The sequence below is a fragment of the Meriones unguiculatus genome, chromosome 17, assembly GCF_030254825.1.
Source record: "Meriones unguiculatus strain TT.TT164.6M chromosome 17, Bangor_MerUng_6.1, whole genome shotgun sequence".
In the NCBI taxonomy this organism is placed as follows: Eukaryota; Metazoa; Chordata; class Mammalia; order Rodentia; family Muridae; genus Meriones; species Meriones unguiculatus.
This window is the reverse complement of record NC_083364.1, coordinates 90,877,636-90,899,640: the sequence shown is the minus strand read 5'-3', so window position 1 is coordinate 90,899,640 and position 22,005 is coordinate 90,877,636. Positions and strand designations below refer to the sequence as shown.

At 37.7% G+C, this 22,005-nt stretch overlaps 3 protein-coding genes across 3 annotated transcripts; 1 reads left to right on the top strand and 2 right to left on the bottom strand.

Annotated features, from left to right (window-relative positions):
• Nucleotides 1-7,379: 7,379 nt before the first annotated feature.
• On the bottom strand, nt 7,380-7,916 carry LOC132648800 (keratin-associated protein 13-1-like). Its single transcript, XM_060371337.1, has one exon. It carries the CDS (start codon nt 7,902-7,904, stop codon nt 7,380-7,382), a length of 525 nt encoding a protein of 174 aa, XP_060227320.1. The 5' UTR covers nt 7,905-7,916.
• Nucleotides 7,917-9,792: 1,876 nt separating this feature from the next.
• On the top strand, nt 9,793-10,272 carry LOC110544603 (keratin-associated protein 13-1-like). The gene has a single exon (XM_021630518.2). The coding sequence runs from the start codon at nt 9,793-9,795 to the stop codon at nt 10,270-10,272; it is 480 nt and encodes a 159-aa protein (XP_021486193.2).
• Nucleotides 10,273-20,078: 9,806 nt separating this feature from the next.
• On the bottom strand, nt 20,079-20,603 carry LOC110544131 (keratin-associated protein 13-1-like). The gene has a single exon (XM_021630236.2). The coding sequence runs from the start codon at nt 20,601-20,603 to the stop codon at nt 20,079-20,081; it is 525 nt and encodes a 174-aa protein (XP_021485911.1).
• Nucleotides 20,604-22,005: the final 1,402 nt, after the last annotated feature.

The following is a 22,005-nucleotide window of genomic DNA, read 5'->3' as shown; positions in this document are numbered from 1 at the left end:
AGGGGTGTCATGGTCTCATGAGACACCTCGGAATTGATCAGGAGCAGGAGCACATAGGCATCAATTTTGGAACAGCTTAAGTCATGGACCAAGGAAGGTGGTAGGGCTGAGCTACAAAATAGAAACTGTGATCTGAAGAACTCAGATTTCATGAGCTCCAGACTAGTAGTGAGGATGGAGGAGAAGTGAGGATGAGTTCATAGCTACCTCAAATATGTCATTCATGTCTGGAAAGCCATAGCAGAGGTGACAAAAGAGAGTGGCTGCCTGTGGAGCTCACCCACCCAACATATTGGTGGTGACATTTGTTTGTAAATTTGGTAGTATTTGTTTCTTGAATTTAGGTTCATTTGTGTCTGGGGTGTGTGTGTCTGTGTGTTTGTGAGTGTACCTAAGAATAGTAAAGTCCTCCTGATGAAGTTTCATTTAATGAAGGTTCTTGTATTCATATCTTCTGAAATGTTTTGGTTGAAAGATGATTTTATCAGATGTGAGGTTTTCTAAAACTCCTTAGTTCTCAGGTCCATATCTTTAAAATGTTGGTTTCCATCTTTTTACCTTAAGACAGTGTTCATTGGTAATGGCAACATGCGTTTCATAGGGACAGAAAAGTGAGAGGGTTGAGGTTTTTGGTTTTTGTTTTTAGCCCAATTGGTTAGTTAGGAAGTTTTTTGGGATACAGAGTTAATAAAATGTAACTGATAAAAAATAAATAAAAAAAAAATAAAAAATAAAAAAAAAGAAAATGTGAGTTCATTGACTTATACCTCAAAGTTTTGCAACTTATCATTTTGTTGTTTTGAGAGGTCTGTTTATACTTATGATTTACTGATTTGGTATTGTTTACTAACTGCCCGTGTCCCTTTGAGTGTGTTTCATCCTTCTCCTCAGTCCAAATAATTCCTTCAAATATGCTCTGTAACACAGGCTTGGGGATTATAAATTATTTATTCTGTTTCTACTGTAGAAAACTCACATGTTTCTGTTAATTTAATAGATGGTGTTTCTGGGTATAATATTATGAGTTGGCAGTTCTATTGTTTTAGAGATATAATTTGAATTGCCTCTTTTTAAGAACTCATAACCTTAAAGGTTTATATCCAATAATAATGCACCATTTCAATGAGCCTGTCTTTGTCTCTTTCAGATTTCAGTACAGTTTCATTTTTTTCTGTGTCTTTGGTGTCTTAGCTATATCTCATGGTATTTCTCTGCCCATCCTGTAAATGTAATCATTTATAGGGCTCTTGTACCTACATAGGCATCTCTTTATTTGTTTAAAGGAATTTATATTAGATTCTCCTTCTTCTATGAACATAGTTTGAAAGTTTTTCCACCATCTTTTTCCAAAGCTCTTCCATGCTCCATTAATACTCCATTTAAAATTTTATCACTGTTTACTGAGTGTTCCAGTACCTTCTGTTTTTCACTTGAGCCTATCATTATATTTTCCACATAATCTATTCTTCTAATGAGACTTTCCACAGAGGTTTTTGCTAACTTATTTAATCTTTGTTTCCAATATCTTTTCAGCATAGGTTTTCTTTAGCAGTTCTGTTTCTTTATCAAAATCTGTTTTCATGTTTTGAATTAGAGTATTAATTTCACTCAGCTATCTGCTTTTGTTCTCAAGTAGCTCTATATCTTTGTTCAGTTGTTTGAGAATCATGAAAACCAGTAATCTGAATTCTTTGTCTGGAATTTTTTCTAGGTTTTTTTTCATTAGAATATTGACAATATTATGTTTCTTTTGCTTCTACACTTGGAGTTTAGCATCTAGCACAATTTGTTGGATATAATTATTTTTAAAAACAACAAAAAATATTCTTCATGGAAAATTTTAAAAGTTTGTATTAGCTCAACAAATAAAGGAAAATTGAAGTAACTTTCAGGCATTTCATTTGTAGTGGAGTAAATTAGCTAGTTATCAGCAATCATGGAAAGCATACACACTCATGGAGAGTATACAATATACCATTAAATGATAATTATGACACTGAAGAAATGAATGTGAGAATGAATCACTAGAGTCACATTGAAATGAAATCACAACATGCCAATATTTTTGGGACATAATAAAATCTTTACTAAGAATAAATTTATAGCACTAAATTCCTACATCAAAATTTTGAACAGTTTAAAATCAATGGCTTAAAAGTGTACTCAACAGCTTTAGAAATAAAAAGAAAATATAAATTTAAATACAATAGACTAAAGACAATTAAAACTAAAAAAAGTGTAGAAACAACAAAAAGACTGACAAAATTAAATGAACAATTAAATACTTCTTTGATAAGATAAACAAAAATGAAAAATCATTAGCTACTCTAAGTAAAAAATACAAGAAGACATAGAAATATAATTATAAAAGAAAAAAATGATAAACATACTAAAATCTAAAAACATAAAAAAGTCAATAAAATAACTCTTACTTATATACTTGGAGAAAAATAAAGACAAACAACAATTACAAAATACCAAACAATGAAACATACTGACTATGGTGAAATGCCATGCCATTAGCAAAAGAAAAATATCCCTGGATATAGAAATATAGTCAGCTTCATGACAAGTTTGCAAAGTGTTTCAAATAAATATTTAAATCTAGCAATTTGATTTCACAATCCAATCCAAAGAACCTAATAAAGCTCTCCAAAGCTTCCTGTAGTTGTCATGTTTGGATGAAAGCCACAAGTACTGAGATGTGGCTCACTTAAATAAAATAAGTGAGAGTCTTGTGATGAAATATATTTGCAATCATGATAGGCATAGTAGACTAGGTGGGCTTATTTTCAATCAATTTGCAATATTAAAGCAAAATGGAAAATAGAAATACACACACACACACACACACATATATATATATATATACATAATTACATATCTCTTTGTGTGTGTGTGCATGTGTGTGTGTTCCAAATACCAGTGGCAATCAAGGTTTTCCCAAGTTATTGAATCATTGCCTTAAGCCCTGTTGTGTCATCATTATATTTCAGTTTTTTTAAATTTAAATTATAATTACTCTTGTTTTATAAAGAAAGCTCTTACAAGAGGCTTCCTTTTGTTGATGACTTCCACATTCCATGTCAATTTTTGCTTTTTCTCACATTCTATATTTTTTCCAGAATAATGTTACACACTGTCCTCAAAGGCTGTTACATGGCCTCAAAATTGGTCTACTGTCCCTCAATGTAACTATCAAGAGCCAAATAAATAAACTAATTAACTTGCAGTATTGGAGAGATGCCACAGAAGTTTGGCAAATTTCCTATTATTGTTTACTTGGTTCCATATTATTGAAAGGAACAACTAATATAGATCACATTCATTTTAAAAATGAAATAAATACTAATAACAATAGTTGAAATGAATGACACCGTTCAGAAATAGGTCTCTAGAAATTTCTTTCTAAAATGGCATCAAGTTCCTATCAATTTGTCATATGTTATATTGGTTAAAGGTGTTATTTTTAATTTATTTTTTATTTATTTTTAATATTTCATCAATTATACTTTATTCAATCTGCATCCCCCCCATAAGCCCCTCCCTCCTCCCTTCCCAATTCCACCTTCCCTCCTCCCTCTGCATGCATGCCACTCCCCAAGTCCACTGATAGGGGAGGTTCTCCTCTCCTTTCTGATCTTAGTCTATCAGTTCACATCAAAAGTGGCTGCATTGTCCTCTACTATGGCCTGGTAAGGCTGCTCCCCCCCAGGGGGAGGTGATCAAAGAGCAGGCCAATCAGATTATGTCAGAGGCAGTCCCTCTTCACATTACTATGTAACCCAATTGGACTCTGAACTGCCCTGGGCTACATCTGTGCAGGGATTCTGGGTTATCTCTATGAATAGTCCTTGGTTGGAGTATGAGTCTCTGGGAAGTTCCCTGTGTTCAAATTTTCTTGTTCTGTTGCTCTCCTTGTGGAGACCCTGTCCTCTCCAGCTCTTACTATTTCCCACTTCTTACATAAAATTCCATTCACTCTGCCCAACAGTTGCCCATCAGGCTCAGCATCTACTTTGATAGTCTGTAGGGCAGAGGCTTTCAGAGGCCCTCTGTGGTAGGTTCCTAGATTGTTTCCTGTTTTCTTCTTCTGATGTCCATCCTCTTTGCCTTTCCGGATGGGGATTGGACATTTTGGTTAGGGTCCTCTCTCTTCCTTAATTTCTTTAGATGCACAGGTTATAGTGGGTTTGTCCTATGTTATATGTCTATATGAGTGAGTATATACCGTGTGTGTCTTTTTAATTCTGGGACAACTCACTCAGGATGATCCTTTCCAGATCCCACCATTTACCTGTAAATTTCATGATTTCCTTATTTTTCATTGCTGAGTAATATTCCATTGTGTAGATGTACCACAATTTCTGCATCCATTCTTCAGTCGAGGGGCATCTGGGTTGTTTCCAGCTTCTGACTATTACAAATAAAGCTGCTATAAACATGGTTGAGCAAATGTCCTTTTTGTGTACTTGAGCCTCTTTTGGATATATGCCCAGGAGTGGTATGGCTGGATCTTGAGGAAGCGCTATTCCTAGTTGTCTGAGAAAGCACCAGATTGATTTCCAGAGTGGTTGTACAAGTTTAAATTCCCACCAGCAGTGGAGAAGGGTTCCCCTTTCTCCACAACCTCTCCAGCATGTGTTGTCGCTTGAGTTTTTGATCTTGGCCATTCTCATGGGTATAAGGTGAAATCTCTGCGAGGCTAAGCACTGCACTCAGGGTCAGCCGCTTTGGACCCAGAGAAGAGCATGTCTGATTGCATGCGGGTTGATGCCCCAGGTCCCGCCTCTGAGAAAAAGGTATCGGACGGTCTGATGCTCTTTGGGTGGATGACACCTAAATGAACATCAGTACAAAGTCCCAATTTATTTCTAATATCAGAGATCAGACCTCTACTCTTGCCTGATGCATCTAAAACAAAAAGAGGGAATTGTAGAGAGCTGCGGAATGCTATGCCTTAAAGATGGAGCTGGTTTCCGCCTTCCACCTTCCCGATGGTGAGTCCTCTCTGTCACGAACAATTCCACATTTGGCTAAGGCTGAGGATCTGGCTTGCTTCCATGTATGTGGACCTATCTGCATTGCCCACGTGGCACGCCTGGGTTGGCTACCCAGAGGCTATTTAAGCTGTGGGCTGGCTTTCCCCAGGGTCCGAGGATTGTTCAAGGTTCCTGAATAAACTGCATTGAAAAAAAAATATTCATAAGAGAAAAAAAAAAGAATTACACCTCAAACTCTTGAGAAAGGGGCTTCATGAAGAAGGGGTAAAAGCTTGTAAGAGATGTGAGCACAGCAGTGAGAATCATGAGAAGAGAGGTCAGAGGCGTAGACAGAAGCCAGGTTATGCTGAATAAACTGCATTGGAAAAAAAAATGGGGAACAGAGTTAAACAGAGAATTCTCTGTAGAGGATTACCGAATGGCAGAGAAGCACTTAAAGAAATGCTCAACCTCACTAGCCATTAGGGAAATGCAAATCAAAACAACGCTGAGATTTCACTTTAAAGGTGTTTTTGTGAAACAAATTTGCTTACCTCCCTTAAAGCTTTATCTGTGTAAATCTGATTTTTAAAAAATCTGCAATGCATTTTGATAATGTTCTCTCTCTTTTCCCAAATCCTCCCAGATTTTCCCTATTTCTGTCCCAGCCCAACTTCATAATATTTCTCAACATCTCTCTCAAAATCAAAACATCAAGAATAGAAATCAAAAGTAATGAGACTAATGAGATAGATGTCATAAATTAAATCAATTTTTGTGAAATGATTTCCAGAAGCACCAGAGACTTTAGATAATATATGACATATATGTCTTGTAGTGATATATGTATGTATATGAACAGATATATGTATATGGATATATACTTAAAAGTCAAAAAGAACAAGGAACAAATGTTTCTTGGGTTCAAATTATTCTAGGATTTGATCTAAAACACTGACAAACTTCAAATCTGTTATCTGTTTTATTTTTCTCCTGTCTGGAAGGGTTAAAAAATCTTTGTTTCTCATCTTCTAATGGTTAAAAGAGAGTTCCTTATCTGGTGTCACCCTGATCTATATAGCATGGTCACAGGTGATCACACACAGGCCATAGCACACAATGTTATGGGAGATTCCACAGCTTCTATAAACACCCTCTCACCTGAAATGAACTCAGTGTATTTTGGGTACTCACCTGTGCACCTCAAATTTTACACAGAAGGACCTCCTGTCACTTCTCCCTTTAACAGGAGAATCCAGGAAACAATGAGCTTCAACATTCAAACATAGAAGGTGGGGAAATGTCTCTTCCTGTACGAACACAGGAGCAAAAACTCCAATAGTCTTTACAAATGCCTCTACTATCTCTAGAATATTGGATATGAGTACTTCATTATGAAAACATCAAAATACATATGTTTGATTGTGTTTTTTTATTTTGTGCCCTTAAATACCCATAGTTCATGTAATCTTAAGTCGTTTTTAAGATACTATGTCATATAAATTTCACCTGAAACTTTAAGCTCAACTCTTTCAGAAGCAGAGGAAGCCTAATGTGTAAGACTTCACTGTAGAAACGCAGCTATGCTGTTGATTGAAGCTAAGCCTGGGAGGCTGCAGGAGGTTCCCATCACCTCTGGAACCACAATCATTGTCATTGACTTTATAAACACCTGTGGATGGGTGCAGTGCTCACTAGCCAACCCCAGGAGGCAGGAAGCCTAGCATGACACCAACATGGAAGGTCTGCCCTGAGAGTTGCTCAAAGCTACTTTCTCCTGGGTGAAAATCTACATTCAAATAGGAGACTTAAGCTTTTGCCTGTGTACCAACTTTACACTGTAAATTGTGCTATTTCTTATCCTTGCTGTTTGCATTTTTTTAGTTCACATCCTAATTGCCTTGTTGTTTGGCTCATCAGAAATTCATGTACTTTAATCTCTGGCAAGTCACACTCTAGTTGAGTCCTGTTGTTTGGACAAGAATGATGATCTTCATGGAATTCACAACTTCCAATAGAGAGAAGCAAACTAATGTCAAATTGTATATCCCTGAATCCAGTCAGATAATCACACTGATCTTATTTCAGTCTTCCAAATCATAAGTTAAAAACTATGAATGAAGTAATAATAATGTGAACAATACAGGAAATATCAGGTTGCACAAGTTTATTAAATGAAATTTTTCATATTTTCAAATGTCCCAGGATAGAAAGCAAATATGATTTGTATATATCAACATTACAGAGAGTAAAGCATAGTGTTGGGTTACCCACTGATATCAAAATCTGTGGGAATTTGGAGAATAAAGTAAATGTTATTGGAAGGATGATAGAATAAGGGTAAGGGTTAAATAGGAAAAATAGAGGAGAGACTTTGACATATGAGAGCATGAAGACTTAACAATTGAATCCATAGAAGCCTGACCCACAAATTGGTCTACAACAAGGTTGGCAGGAACGGGAAGAGAAGAGGCTTGGGTAGCAATGTCTGGACCCATAACTGAGGAAAGGGAAGCCAGACACTCCACAATTCAGAGATCTGAAGCCACTGGATCCACAGCCCCTGGAGTAGCCACTTCTAGATCCATAGCCCAGGGAACGACAGCTGCTGGATCCAAAGCCCAGAGACCCAGCATATGTCCCCTGGCAGAGACTGCAGGGTGTGCAGCTCCTGGGGTAGTAGCAGGGCATCTGGCAGGGCCTGGACACCACACAGGACCTCTGGCAGCTGGTGGGCTCAAAGCAGGTCTCCTGACAGCCCCTGCTGAGAGAGGAGCCCAGCTGGCAGGTGCTGGGAGAGCAGCTGGTTGTGGTGTAGACCAGGTTGCTGGGGTAGGAAGAGCCACAGGAGGATCCTGAGGAGGGCAGGCAGCGCCTAAAGGAGCAGGAGGAGTAGTTTCCAGAGCAGCAGCTGTAGGCCATGTTGAGTGGAGATGTGAGTGAGCTCAGCTGGATGTAACAGGGAGAGGCTGAGTTTGAATGTCACCCCGAGGAGGGCTGGGCTTATATACCCTCAGTACAAGGTGTGGTACCCCACACTGTCACCCTTCATGCATTCCTGTGCTTCCTGGTTTACAATTGTCCAGTTGTCTGTGAATAGTTTTCTCAACAGTGTATCTATGCGTATTACAATTTTCTTATAGCTTTGTCAGTGAGCTGTCGCTATGTCATAGATGCCATGACGGTTTTGCATTGTTGCTTATTCATTGTGTCTAGGAAAAAAAAACCCTCCTTTCCTCTTAGTTTCATATTTTGAGTTTGTCCAGATGTTCTGAAGAATACACTTCTCTTTTGTAGGAGTGATGTCAGGAATTTGCTCTTTTTTTTGTTAGTGAATTAAAGCATCACTTTTGGTTCCTTTTAAAACGTACCTGTTGCCATCATTTATCATTTTCTAGTATTATTTTTTGTGATTCCATAGCATATCTTATGTACTTCACCCCGCTAGCTAGGGCATGGAGTGAGCAAAATAAATTGAATGGGATTAAAGGTAAAATGAGAGAAAAGAAACAATGATTAAAACTGTGGTGACAGCAAAGACAGTATTCATGTAGAGTCAAGAGTGTCGGCCATTTTTCTGGCCCTTCGGGATGGAGTAAGTCTTTCATATCCTGTGTCTGCCATGGCCTCAGGTGGCTTACATGAACCGATCTCAGGTAGTGACTGAGTCTAGGGAATGAAATAATTCCTAGAACACTCAGATGGCCAGCTGTAATACAGGGTGAGGATCACGGGACCTCAGCATATAAGCAAAGGCTGTGTGGCTCCTGGGGACTTTTTGTATTGTTGTTCTTGATCCCTGTCTTAAGAGAAGAAAACCAAAATTCAAGGATGCCCAACATATCTAATCTTACACAGCACTGAAAATTAAAATGATTTTTTCCCTCTTAGTGTCATATTTTGAGTTTGTCCAAATGTTCTGAAGAATACACTTCTCTTTTGTAGGAGTGATGTCAGGAATTTGCTCTATCTTTATCCTTCTAGGTAGGATAAATTTGGGGTGGAAATTTCTGTGTGTGTGATGATGTTCACCTCCCTCCACTAGGAGTTCTGTCTAGTTGGAAGGTGTCCTATTCTCTATGAGCCCTGATACTAGGAGTCTCAGCTAGAGTCAACCCCATGTCCTCCCAGGACTCTATACTTTCATAGGTCTCCACCTTGTAGAAGAGATGCCTGCGACAACTGTTTCTTTTTTTCTTTGAAGACTCACTGTTCTCCTGCTTAAATCTCACTCAGAAGGAGAAATAAGATAAAGAGCAGAAATGGTGGAACAGAGAGAACAAGGTAGGAGAGGGAACACAGAGAGAAGTAAGGTCCATTTTCAGTAGATTTCATAAGAAGCACAAAGGAATGATTCTAATTCATTAACAAGAAGAACAGCAAATTACTATCATGCCAATGACTAAAAAAAAAAAAATGATTTTTTTTTTCCTCAAAACATCCTATGACAGAACACATAACATTTATGTCAAGAGGAAAAGGAGGATTTTTATGGAACATAATAGAATTGTCATTACTGTAAAACAGTCATGGCATCCCTGGCATAGGAGCAGCTTATCATCTTTTACTTTAATAAAACGACAACACCCATAAACATGATGTGCTGAAAACTATGCAAATGCAGCTGCAATTACAGAGATTACGGAGTTTCACATTTGTAAGCCAGGAAGCACATAAATATGTCAGGGTGACAGTGTGGGGTACCACACCTGCTTCTGAGAGTATATAAACCCAACTTCTACAAGGTTGCTTTCAAACTCAGTATCCTTTCTGTTACATCCAGCTGAGCTCACTCGCTTCTCCACTCAAAATGGCCTACAGCTGCTGCTCTGGAAACTACTCCTCCCGCTCCTTAAGGCACTGCCTGCCCTCAGGATCCTCCTGTGGTTCTTCCTACCCCAGCAACCTGGTCTACACCACCACCAGCTGCTCTCCCAGCACCTGCCAGCTGGGCTCCTCTCTCAGCAGGGGCTGTCAGGAGACCTGCTTTGAGCCCACCAGCTGCCAGAGGTCCTGTGTAGTGTCCAGCCCCTGCCAGATGCCCTGCTACTACCCCAGGAGCTGCACACCCTGCAGTCCCTGCCAGGGGACATATGCTGGGTCTCTGGGCTTTGGGTCCAGCAGCTGCTGTTCCCTGGGCTATGGATCTAGGAGCTGCTACTCTGGAGGCTGTGGATCCAGTGGCTTCAGATCTCTGGGTTATGGTTCTAGACACTACTATCCAGCCTACTTAGCTTCTACAACATTTCAACCTTCTTGTTATAGATCCATAACAAGTAGTGGCTTCTAGGAATTCAACTTTTAAATCTTTATATTCTTACAATAACAAAATCAAATTATGTCCTGTAGACCATATTTAATTCTCTTCTTTTCTATTTCTGCTAACAACCTCTTTCATCCTCAACTTCTGTTAGAATCTGACATTGTTCATGCTATTATTAGGTCACCTTTATGTTTGCATTTATAGATTTTGGCTCCCAACTAAATATTAATACCTTTATCCAACTTGACTGTGAGAGGAAATAATTTGTTTCTCAGAGCAAACATTATTATTCCTTAAATAATGCTCAGCAGAGCAGGTTTAGTGATCTTAAATTACATTATTTTGTGTCTACTGTATGTAATTAATACATTTCTTTTAATTTAATAGATAGTTTTTCTGGGCATACCAATATTGGTTGGCAGTTCTATTCTTTCATAGATACATATTAAACTTAATCTTTCTAAGAACTAATGACTGTAAAGGTTTCTATCCAAAAATAAAGCACTGGTTTAATAAATCTACCTTTGTTTCATACAGATTTCATATAGTTTCATTTTTCTCTGTTTTTAGTGTCTTCTCATGATGTTTCTCTGCTTATACTATAAATGTGACATTTTATAGGGCTCTTTTACATATAAAGGCAGCTCTTTGTTTAGATTTAAAGGGATTCCTCTTAGTATTCTCCTTCTTCTACGAATATAATTTGAAAGGGTTTTCCACCTTCTTGTTCCAAAGCTCTTCCATGCTCCATTAATATTCCATTTAGAATTTTATCATTGAAGTTTACTGGGTGTTCCAGTTCCTACTGATCATCACTAAGCCCAACTATTGTATTTTCCACACAACTTATTCTTTTAATGAAACTTCCTACAGAGGTGTGTGTGTGTGTGTAAGTGTGTGTGTGTGTGTGTGTATGTGTGTCTGTGTGTAACTTACTGTGTTTCTTATTTCTAACATTATTTCAGTTTTCTTTAAAAATTACATTTATTCATTGAATTCTTTTTTCGTATTTTGAATTATATTACTCATTTCTCTTTTGTTCTTAAAGTCTGTCTATGTCTTTGTAAAATTTTTTTGAACATAGTTAAAATCAATATTCTAAATTCTTTGTCTGGACCTTTTTTTAGGTATTTTTCCTTAGATTATTTGTAATGTTGTGTTGCTTTTGCTTCTGCATTGGGACTTGAACATCTAGTACATTTTGTTGGATACATTTCTTTTTAATAACAAAAAAAATTCTTTATGGAAAAATCTACTAGTGTTTGCACTAGCTCAACAAATAAAGGAAAACTAAAATAACTTCCAGTCATTTCATTTAATCATGATAGAGTAAATAAGCTAGTTATCAGTAATGAGAGAACCCAGAAACAGTACACAGATTTATGGAGATTATACTATATACTATTAAATGATAACTGTGACATGGAAGAAATGAATATGATAAATAATCCATATAATCACATTAAAATGAGAAGATAAATATGTCAATAACTTTGGGACATAATAAAAGCCATACTAAAAATAAATTTTATAGTACTGATATTCTACATTAGAATTTTGAACAATTTAAACTTAGTATCTTAATAATGTACCTTAAAGCTTTAGAAATAACAAATAAAAAAAGCTAAATTTAACACAGTAGATGGAAAGACATTAAAATCAGAAAAAATATGTACCAACAACAAAATGGACCACACAAATTAATGAACAAAAACTTGAGTCTTTGATAAAATGAATAATATTGAAAATTATTAGTTAGTGTAAGTAAAATTAAAAGAGAGAAGACATAAATAAATACAATTTTAAAAAGAAAAAAGCCATTAAAACAAATGGATATGAGATCTGGAAACAAAATGAGGACAAAAATACAGAACACTATATTCTATTTCCCTACATTGGAAAAGCTAAATGAAACCAAAGATTTTACAGGAGCAAATGACACACCAAAATTAAATCAACAAGAAATAAAGGCTTTAAATATGTTTGTAACCAGCAATGGGATTGAAGCCTTAATAAAAATCTTAAAACAAACAAACAAAAAAAAGGCACAAAACTAAATAAACTCCTTGCAGAATTTTACCAAAATCTCATGATTTCCTCCTTTTTGATTGCTGAGTAGTATTCCATTGTATAAAAATACCACAATTTCTGTACCCATTCCACCGTTGATGGACATCTGGGTTGTTTCCAGATTCTGGCTATTACAAATAGAGCTGCTATAAACATGGTTGAGCAAGTGTCCTTTTTGTGTACTTGAACAAACTTTGGGTATATACCTAGCAGTGGTATAGCTGGGTCTGGAGGAAGCACTATTCCTATTTGTCTTAGGAAGCGCCAGATAGCTTTCCAGAGTGGTTGTACCAGTTTACATTCCCACCAGCAGTGGAGGAGGGTTCCCCTTTCTCCACAACCTCTCCAGCATGTGTTATCGCTTGAGTTTTTCATCTTGGCCATTCTGATGGGTGTAAGGTGATATCTCAGGATCGTTTGGATTTGCATTTTCCTGATGGCTAATAAAGATGAGCATTTCTTTAAGTGTTTTTCTGCCATTCGATATTCCTCTGTCGAGAATTCTCTGTTTAGCAAATGGTGGGATCTAGAAAAGATCATTCTGAGTGAAATATCCCAGAAGGAGAAAGACAAACATGGGATATACTCACTTATATAGACCTATGAGATATGATAAACATAATGAAATCTATATACCTAAAAAAGATAATCAATAGAGCGGACATGGGGTAAGATGATCAATCCTCGTTTAGAAAGACAGATGGGATGTGCATTGAACGTATGACAGGAGTCTACTGAGCGCATCTGAAAGACTCTAACTAGCAGTGTTTTCAAAGCAAAGACTCATGACCAAACCTTTGGCAGAGTACAGGGAATCATAAGAAAGCAGGGGAGTTAGTCTGATGGGGAAAGGATAGGAGCTCCACAAGGACCAAATATATCTGGGCACAGGGTCTTTTCTGAGACTGAGATTCAACCAAGGACCATGTATGGCTATAACCTAGAACCTCCACTCAGATGTAGCCTGTGGTAGCTCAGTAACCAATTGATTTCCCAAAGTGAGGGGAACAGGGGCTATTTCTAACAGGAACTCAATGACTGGCTCTTTGGTCTCCCCACCCCCGAAGGGAGGAGCAGTCCTGTTAGGCCACAGAGGAGGGCTTTGCAGCCAGTCCTGAAGATACCTGATAAAACAGGATCAGATGAATGGGGAGGAGGTCTCCCCATCAGTGGACTTGGAAAGGGGCACGGTGGAAATGAGGGAGGGAGGGAGGGACTGGGAGGGAATGAGGGATCGGGACATGGCTGGGATACAGAGTTAATAAAATGTAATTGATAAAATAAAAAAAATAAAATAAAAAAAGAAAAAAAAAAACAAATACAAAGACCTACATCCAGTAAAAAAAAAAAAAAAAAAAAAAGAATTTTACCAAAATCTCAAGGAGGTATTAACACTAATATTATTCAGACTGGTTTATGAAATGGAAAAAGAATGAACATTACAAAATTTTTTATGAACCTTGTATCATAATCAGAAAAAATACAACAATAAATAAATAAAATTACGGAGCAACTTACCTGAAGAATAAACTGATTCATAGATGAAAATACTCTCAATAAAATAATATTTCCAAATAATAATTTGGAAAGCCAAATTCCATTTTATATCAAGAAGATATATACCACTATATACAAAAAATTCCATTAACATGTTGGCTTCATTCCAGAAGCGCAAGGCTGGTTCAACAAACCTAAATCAATAAACATTATCCATCACACAATTAGACACAAATACAGAAATAACATGATACCATCAATAGATGTAGAAATTGGTTTTGGAATAATTGAAGTTTCTGTTATGACAAATATCATGAAATGGTTAGGGCTGGGGGAAAATAGTTCAACATGATAAAGCCTACATATGACAAGCCTATAACCAGCATGCTTAATAGAGAGATAAAAAGCATTTGTGACGAAATCAAGAAAAAAAATTATGTATTCTCTTCACTCCCATTCAATTTAGTGTTTAAAGTCTTTGAGTTATCATGATGAAAAGTGAATAAATTAATTAATTACAAAGGAAAAGGAAATTTGAGTGATAAGAAAATAAATATATATATATATAGATGCAAATAGGAAAACAAGAAGCTAATCTGTCCCTGTGCCTCAATAATATGATTCTACACATAGACTTCTTAAAGATTCTATAAAAAAAAACAGACAAAAAACAAACAAACAAAAAACTGTTAGAGCTGATAAACACTTTCATAAAAGTGGCTAAATAAAAATACTTATTATAAAATTATACTTAATAAAATGGAAATGAATGACTTCTACAATAAAAACTTTACTACAGTAAAATATAAATTAAATAAGAATCTAGAGGATGAAAAAGTTTTCATGCTCATAGATCAGAAGAAACCAACCATCTTGTGACAATGACTATCCTACCAAAAGCAATCTACACACTACACATTCATTGAAGTAATAACAAAACTTCTAGGCCCATTCTTTATCACCATACACAAATCAATATAAAATTTTATGCAGAAGGGAGAGGTAGAAAGACCTGGAAAATATCTGTGCCCAAAACATCTGGGCACAGGGGTCTTTCCTGAGACACTCCAACTAAAGACCATTCATGGATATTACCTAGAACCCCTGCTCAGATGTAGCCCATAGCAGCTCAGTGTCCAAGTAGGTACCCTACTAAGGGAACAGAGATTGTCTCTAACATGAACTCAGTAGCTAGCTCTTTGACCACCTTCCCCTGATGGGGGAGCAGTCTTGCCAGGTCACAGAGGAGGACATGGTCATTGCAGCCAGTCTGATGAAACCTGATAAACTAGGGTCAGATAGAAGGGGAGGAGGATGTCCCCTATGAGTGGGCTTGGAGAGGAGCATAGGAGGAGATGAGGGAGGGAGAGTAGGATTGGGAGGGGAGAAGGAAGGTGGCTACAACTGGGATACAAAGTGAATAAACCATATTAATATAAAAAATAAAAATGTAATTAAAATTTTATGCAGGTATGCAACTAAGGAAATTCCAAGCAATTTTGAACAACAACAGCAAAAAGATGTATCCATATACCCAATTGAAAATTGTGCTACCAGATCATAATGTTAAATATACTAACGCATTGACATCAAAAAGGTAAAAATCAATGAATAAAAGCAATTACAGTTAGTAATGTAAACAAATACAGAACCTGGGTTTTATGAAAGTAACAAAATCATATATTAGAGCAAGGTAAGCCTCTTCAGCAAATGGCCCTTGGAATCCTGGGTTTCGCCATAAAGAGAAAGAGAAACCAAAACAGCCCTATATTTCACCCAGAACAAAATTCAATTTTCAATTGATCAACATAAGGCCTCAATATAAAGCCTCTTACTCTGAATCTGCTGGAGGATAAAGTAAGGATATTTTTTTAACTTATATGCATAGGTATGGACTTTCAGAAAAAAAAATCCTATAATATTGGAAATCAGTTTATCAATTAATAAATGAAACCTCACAGCATTCAAACACTGTGTAGAACAAAGAATGTCATCAGTTGAATGAAGGGGCTGCTTACAAAAAGGGGAGAGCACATTTGCCAGATATACATTTGACAGGTTAGTGTCCTAATACATATTTTCAAAAGGCTTCCATTTGTTAATGAACAGCATATTTCATGTCAAGTTTTATATTAATTACAGTTTATTTACTTTGTATCACAGCTGCAGCCCCCCTCCCTCATTTCCTCCCTGCCCTTCTCTAAGTCCACTGATAGGGGAGAACCTCCTCGCCTTCCATCTCACCCTAGCTTCACAGGTCTCATAAGGACTGGTTACAATGTCCTCCTCTGTGGCCTAGCTAGGCTGCTCCTCCCTCCGGAGGGGGGGCGGGGGGTGTAAAAGAGCAAGCCACTGAGTTCATGTCAGGAACAGTCTCTGTTCCCCTTACTAGTTAAACCCACTTGGATGCTGAGTTGCCATGGGCTACATCTGAGCAGGGGTTCAAGGTTATATACATGCATGGTCCTTGGTTGGAGTATCAGTCTCAGAAAAGACCCCTGTGCCCACATATATTTGGTCCTTGTTGAGCTCCTATCTTCTGCAGGTCTAACTCCCCCTTCTTTCAAATGCTCAGTAAGTAAAAACAAGGAAATCATGAAATTCGCAGGCAAATAGTGGTATCTAGAAAAGATCACCTTGAGTGAGTTATAACAGAAGCAGAGACGTACTGTATAGACTCACTTATAAGTGGATATTAGACCTATAAAATAGGATAAACATACTAAAATCTGTACACCTAAAGAAGCTAAACAAGAAGGAGGTCCCGGGGGAAGATGATCAGTCCTCACTTAGAAAGTCAAGTGGGATGGATATTGGAAGTAGGAGAAAACAGGAAACAGGACACGAGGCTACTATAGAAGGTCTGAAAGACTCTACCCAACAATGTACCAAAGCAGTTGCTGAGACTCATAACCAACCCTTGGTCAGAGTGCAGGGAATCATATCAAATTCTTAATCATTATCTCACATCCTATATCTTCTTTTTCTGGATCCTGTTACATTGCTGTCCTCAAAGGCTGTCACATGACCTCATCATCAGTCTGCCCTCCTTTACTATAACTACCCAGAACCAACTAAATAACCACCTAACAAAAACTGTGATGTTATTTGTAACATCAAAGATATGTCACAAGCAAATTTCCTGTTCCTGTTTATTTGCTTCCAATATTGAAAAGAACAACTAATATTGTTCACATTAGTTTTTAAATCTGAATGATAGAATAGCAATAAAAATAATTTAAATGAATGGCATCTCTCAGGGCAAAGAAGATTTCTAAAATTTCTTTCTAAAATTTCATCAACTAATGTTCTATTGACTACCATATGTTAAAAAGGTTAAAGTATTTTGAGAAAAAAAAAAGCAAACTTTTTTACCTCCCTTTAAGCTTGATCCCTAAATCGGATGTTTAAAAAAAAAATCTGCAATACATATAATCATGTTTCCTCCCCTCTCCCAAATTCTTTTTTTTTTCTGAATTTTATTTTTTTTCTTATCAGTTACATTTTATTAACTCTGTATCCCAGCCATGTCCCGATCCCTCATTCCCTCCCAGTCCCTCCCTCCCTCATCTCCACCATGCCCCTTTCCAAGTTCACTGATTGAGGGGGACCTCCTCCCCATTCATCTGATCCTGTTTTATCAGGTATCTTCAGGACTGGCTGCAAAGCCCTCCTCTGTGGCCTAACAGGACTGCTCCTCCCTTGGGGGGTGGGGAGGCCAAAGAGCCAGTCATTGAGTTCCTGTTAGAAATACTCCTTGTTCTCCTCACTTTGGGAAATCAATTGGTTACTGAGCTACCACAGGCTACATCTGAGTGGAGGTTCTAGGTTATATCCATACATGGTCCTTGGTTGAATCTCAGTCTCAGAAAAGACCCTGTGCCCAGATATATTTGGTCCTTGTGGAGCTCCTATCCTTTCCCCATCAAACTAACTCCCCTGCTTTCTTATGATTCCCTGTACTCTGCCAAAGGTTTGGTCATGAGTCTTTGCTTTGAAAACACTGCTAGTTAGAGTCTTTCAGATGCACTTAGTAGACTCCTGTCATACGTTCAATGCACCTCCCATCTGTCTTTCTAAACGAGGATTGATCATCTTACCCCATGTCCGCTCTATTGATTATCTTTTTTAGGTATATAGATTTCATTATGTTTATCATATCTTATAGGTCTATATAAGTGAGTATATACCGTGTTTGTCTTTCTCCTTCTGGGATATTTCACTCAGAATGATCTTTTCTAGATCCCACCATTTGCCTGCAAATTTCATGATTTCCTCTTTTTTGATTGCTGAGTAGTATTCCATTGTGTAAAAATACCACAATTTCTGTACCCATTCCTCCGTTGATGGACATCTGGGTTGTTTCCAGGTTCTGGCTATTACAAATAAAGCTGCTATAAACATGGTTGAGCAAGTATCCCTTTTGTGTACTTGAGCAAACTTTGGGTATATACCTAGCAGTGGTATAGCTGGGTCTTGCCTCTCCCAAATTCTTGCAGGTTTCTCCCCGCTCTGTCCCAACCCAAGTTCATATTACTTCTCATTACCTCTTTCAAAACCAAAACAAACTACATGGAAATAAAAATAAACAAAATAAATTGAGGCTAATTAGATAGATGTCATAAATTAAAGCAATTTGTAGGAAGTGATTTTCAAAAGAGAAAAAGCACCAGAAACTTTAAACATATATATATATATGTAAATATATGTACATGTATAAATGTTTGCAAGCATATATATATATATATATATATATATATATGTCAAGAAAGAAAAGGGAACTAATCTTTCTTGGGTTCAAATTAATCTGGATTTGATCTAAAACACTGGCAAACTCCAAAACTCTTTGTTTCTTATTTATCTCCTGTCTGGAAAGGAAAAAAAAAATCTTTGTTTCTTATTGTGCAATGGTTAAATGAGAATCCTTTTTCTAGTGTTACCTTGATCTATGTAGCATGGTCATAGATAATCACACACAGGCCATGGTACACAGTTTGGGGGAATTACACAACTTCTGTAAATACCATCTCAACTGAAATGTACCAATACCTCTTGAGTACTTACCCATGTATCTTAAGTATTGCACAAAAAGACCTACTGTCATTTTCCCCTTTAACACTTATCAGAATCCAGGAAATTAGATCTTCAAGCATTCAAATATAGAAGGTGGGGAAACATGTCTTTTCCTGTGAAGACTCAGGAGGGAAACATTTCAAGAGTCCTTGTAAATGCCTCAAAATCTCTAGAATATTGGATTCCAGTAGGTAACTATAAAAACACCAAAACATATAATTTATCTTGATTTTTTGTGTGCTCTTAAATGCACATAGTCTATGTACTAACAAGTTGTCTTTAAGATATTATGCCACTTAAATTGCACCCAAAGCTTTAAGCTCCACTCTTCCAGAGACAGCAAGGCCTTGGTGTAAGACTTCTCTGTAGAAACGCAGCTATGCTGTTGATTGAAGCTAAGCCTGGGAGGCTGCAGGAGGTTCCCAGCACCTCTGGAACCACAATCATTGTCATTGACTTTATACAAGCCTGTGGATGGGTGCAGTGCTCACTAGCCAACCCCAGGAGGCAGGAAGCCTAGCATGACACCAACATATAAGGCCTGCCCTGAGAGTTGCTCAAAGCTACTTTCTCCTGGGTGAAAATCTACATTCAAATAGGAGACTTAAGCTTTTGCCTGTGTACCAACTTTACCCTGTAAATTGTGCTATTTCTTATCCTTGCTGTTTGCATTTTTTAGTTCACATCCTAATTGCTTTGTTGTTTGGCTCATCAGAAATTCATGTACTTTAATCTCTGGCAAGTCACACTCTAGTTGAGTCCTGTTGTTTGGACATGAATGATGATCTTCATGGAATTCACAACTTCCAATAGAGAGAAGCAAACTAATGTCCAATCGTATGTCCCTGAATCCAGTCAGATAATCACACTGATCTTATTTCAGTCTTGCAAATCATAAGTTAAAAACTATGAGTGAAGTAATAATAATGTGAGCAATACAGGGAATATCAGGTTGCACAAGTTTATTAGATGAAATTTTTTCATTTTTTCAAATGCCCCAGGATAGAAAGCAAATATCATCTGTATATATAAACATTACAGAGAGTAAAATATAATGTAGGGATACCTGCTAATATCAGAATCTGTGGAAATTTGGAGAATAAAGTAAATGTTATTGGAAGGATGATAGAATAAGGGTAAGGGTTAAACAGGAAAAATAGAGGAGAGACTTTGACATATGAGAGCATGAAGACTTAACACCTGAATCCACAGAGGCCTGACCCACAGATTGGTCTGTAACAAGGTTGGCAGGAAAGGGAAGAGAAGAAGCTTGGGTAGCAATATCTGGACCCATAACTGAGGGAAGGGAAGCCAGACACTCCACAATTCAGAGATCTGAAGCCACTGGATCCACGGCCCCCTGAGTAGCACCTTCTAGATCCATAGCCCAGGGAACGGCAGCTGCTGGACCCAAAACCCAGAGACCCAGCATATGTCCCCTGGCAGGGCCTGCAGGGTGTGCAGCTCCTGGGGTAGTAGCAGGGCATCTGGCAGGGGCTGGACACTACACAGGACCTCTGGCAGCTGGTGGGCTCAAAGCAGGTCTCCTGACAGCCACTGCTGAGAGAGGAGCCCAGCTGGCAGGTGCTGGGAGAGCAGCTGGTGGTGGTGTAGACCAGGTTGCTGGGGTAGGAAGAGCCACAGGAGGAACCTGAGGAGGGCAGACAGCGCCTAAAGGAGCTGGAGGAGTAGTTTCCAGAGCAGCAGCTATAGGCCATGTTGAGTGGAGATGTGAGCTCAGCTGGATGTAACAGGGAGAGTCTGAGTTTGAATGTCACTGTGTGAAGAAATGAGTTTATATACTCTCAGCAGCAGGTGTGGTGCCCAACACTGTCATCCTTGATGCATTTGTGTGCTTCCTGGTTTATAAATGTGGGACTCAGTAATCTCTGTAATTGTAGTTGCATTTGAATAGTTTTCTGTACAGTGTATTTTTGTGTGTTGTAATTTTATTATAGTTAAAAGCAATGAGCTTCTGCTATGTCAAGATGTGAGACTGGTTTACACTGATGCTTATTCCATCCTGTCTAGAAAAATCCCTTTTTTCCTCTTGACACAATTTTTATGCATTTTGTCAGAGGATTTTATGCAGAAGATACTTTTATATTTATGGTATAGAATGTAATAGCATGCATTCCCTTTTGATCATTATCTGATGGTAGTATTTTGTGTTTATTAAGTTTCTTATGAACTTAATAAAGATTAGGCATACCCACTCTCTTTGAGTCTCTTTTTCCTAAGTTATTCCCTATGGATTGCACAGTTTTACTTGTGACCTTCACAGCTAAACTGCAGCATGTTAACAGTGGAAGCTAAGAAAAGCTGAGGAAGATTGAACTGAGGAAGAGAGAGCAAGGCAATGATAAATGTTGTGATCCCAAGGAGCAGCAATGAAAGAGTCCCCATTCTAAACCCTTGCTGAATCAAGTAGAAAACATCACTGGAGGGAAGGAGGGAGTGAATTTTACAACCAGTTTATGTGTATGAGGCCTGAGCTCATACTTGATTCTCATTAGTGGGAAGAAGTGGAGGATTTGATTCTCACTCCTCAAGCCCAGTGGGGGTAGAGATTTATCACTATGGTTCTTTCTGCAATGGTCTAAAATTCAGCTACACTTCTGCATCACCTTGTTTGTCATTGTGTGATGCCAAGCAGTAGCCAAGCCCGGAGAAGCAGAAAAACTCCTGGCAGGCTCTGATGCCCTGCCTTAGCATTGATTCCTCTACTCCCTCAAGCAACGACCCTGTATCTTGCATAGGTCCAAGGAACTTTTCTCTTTCCCTTGAGTACTTAGTTTAAGGGAGATTTGGTGAAGAAATACAATCCAAGAACTCTGAATACACATAATTTTTTTTTATAATGCTTCATAAAGAAAACCTACTGTTAGCAGACAGCACAAAACTCAGGAAGCCATATTCTCTTGGAATGCCAAGTGGTGCTGACAAAGAAAGTTATTTAAATTCTGTGCTGATTTATTTAAAACAAACAAAGGAGACATTTTGTTTTTGAGGCAATGTGCACCCTATATCGAAAACCATGTCTGCTAAGCCATCTTTAATCCTCTCTACACTGACTAGAGAAATCACACTCACTTCTTTACAGTTTCATTGTTGATACTT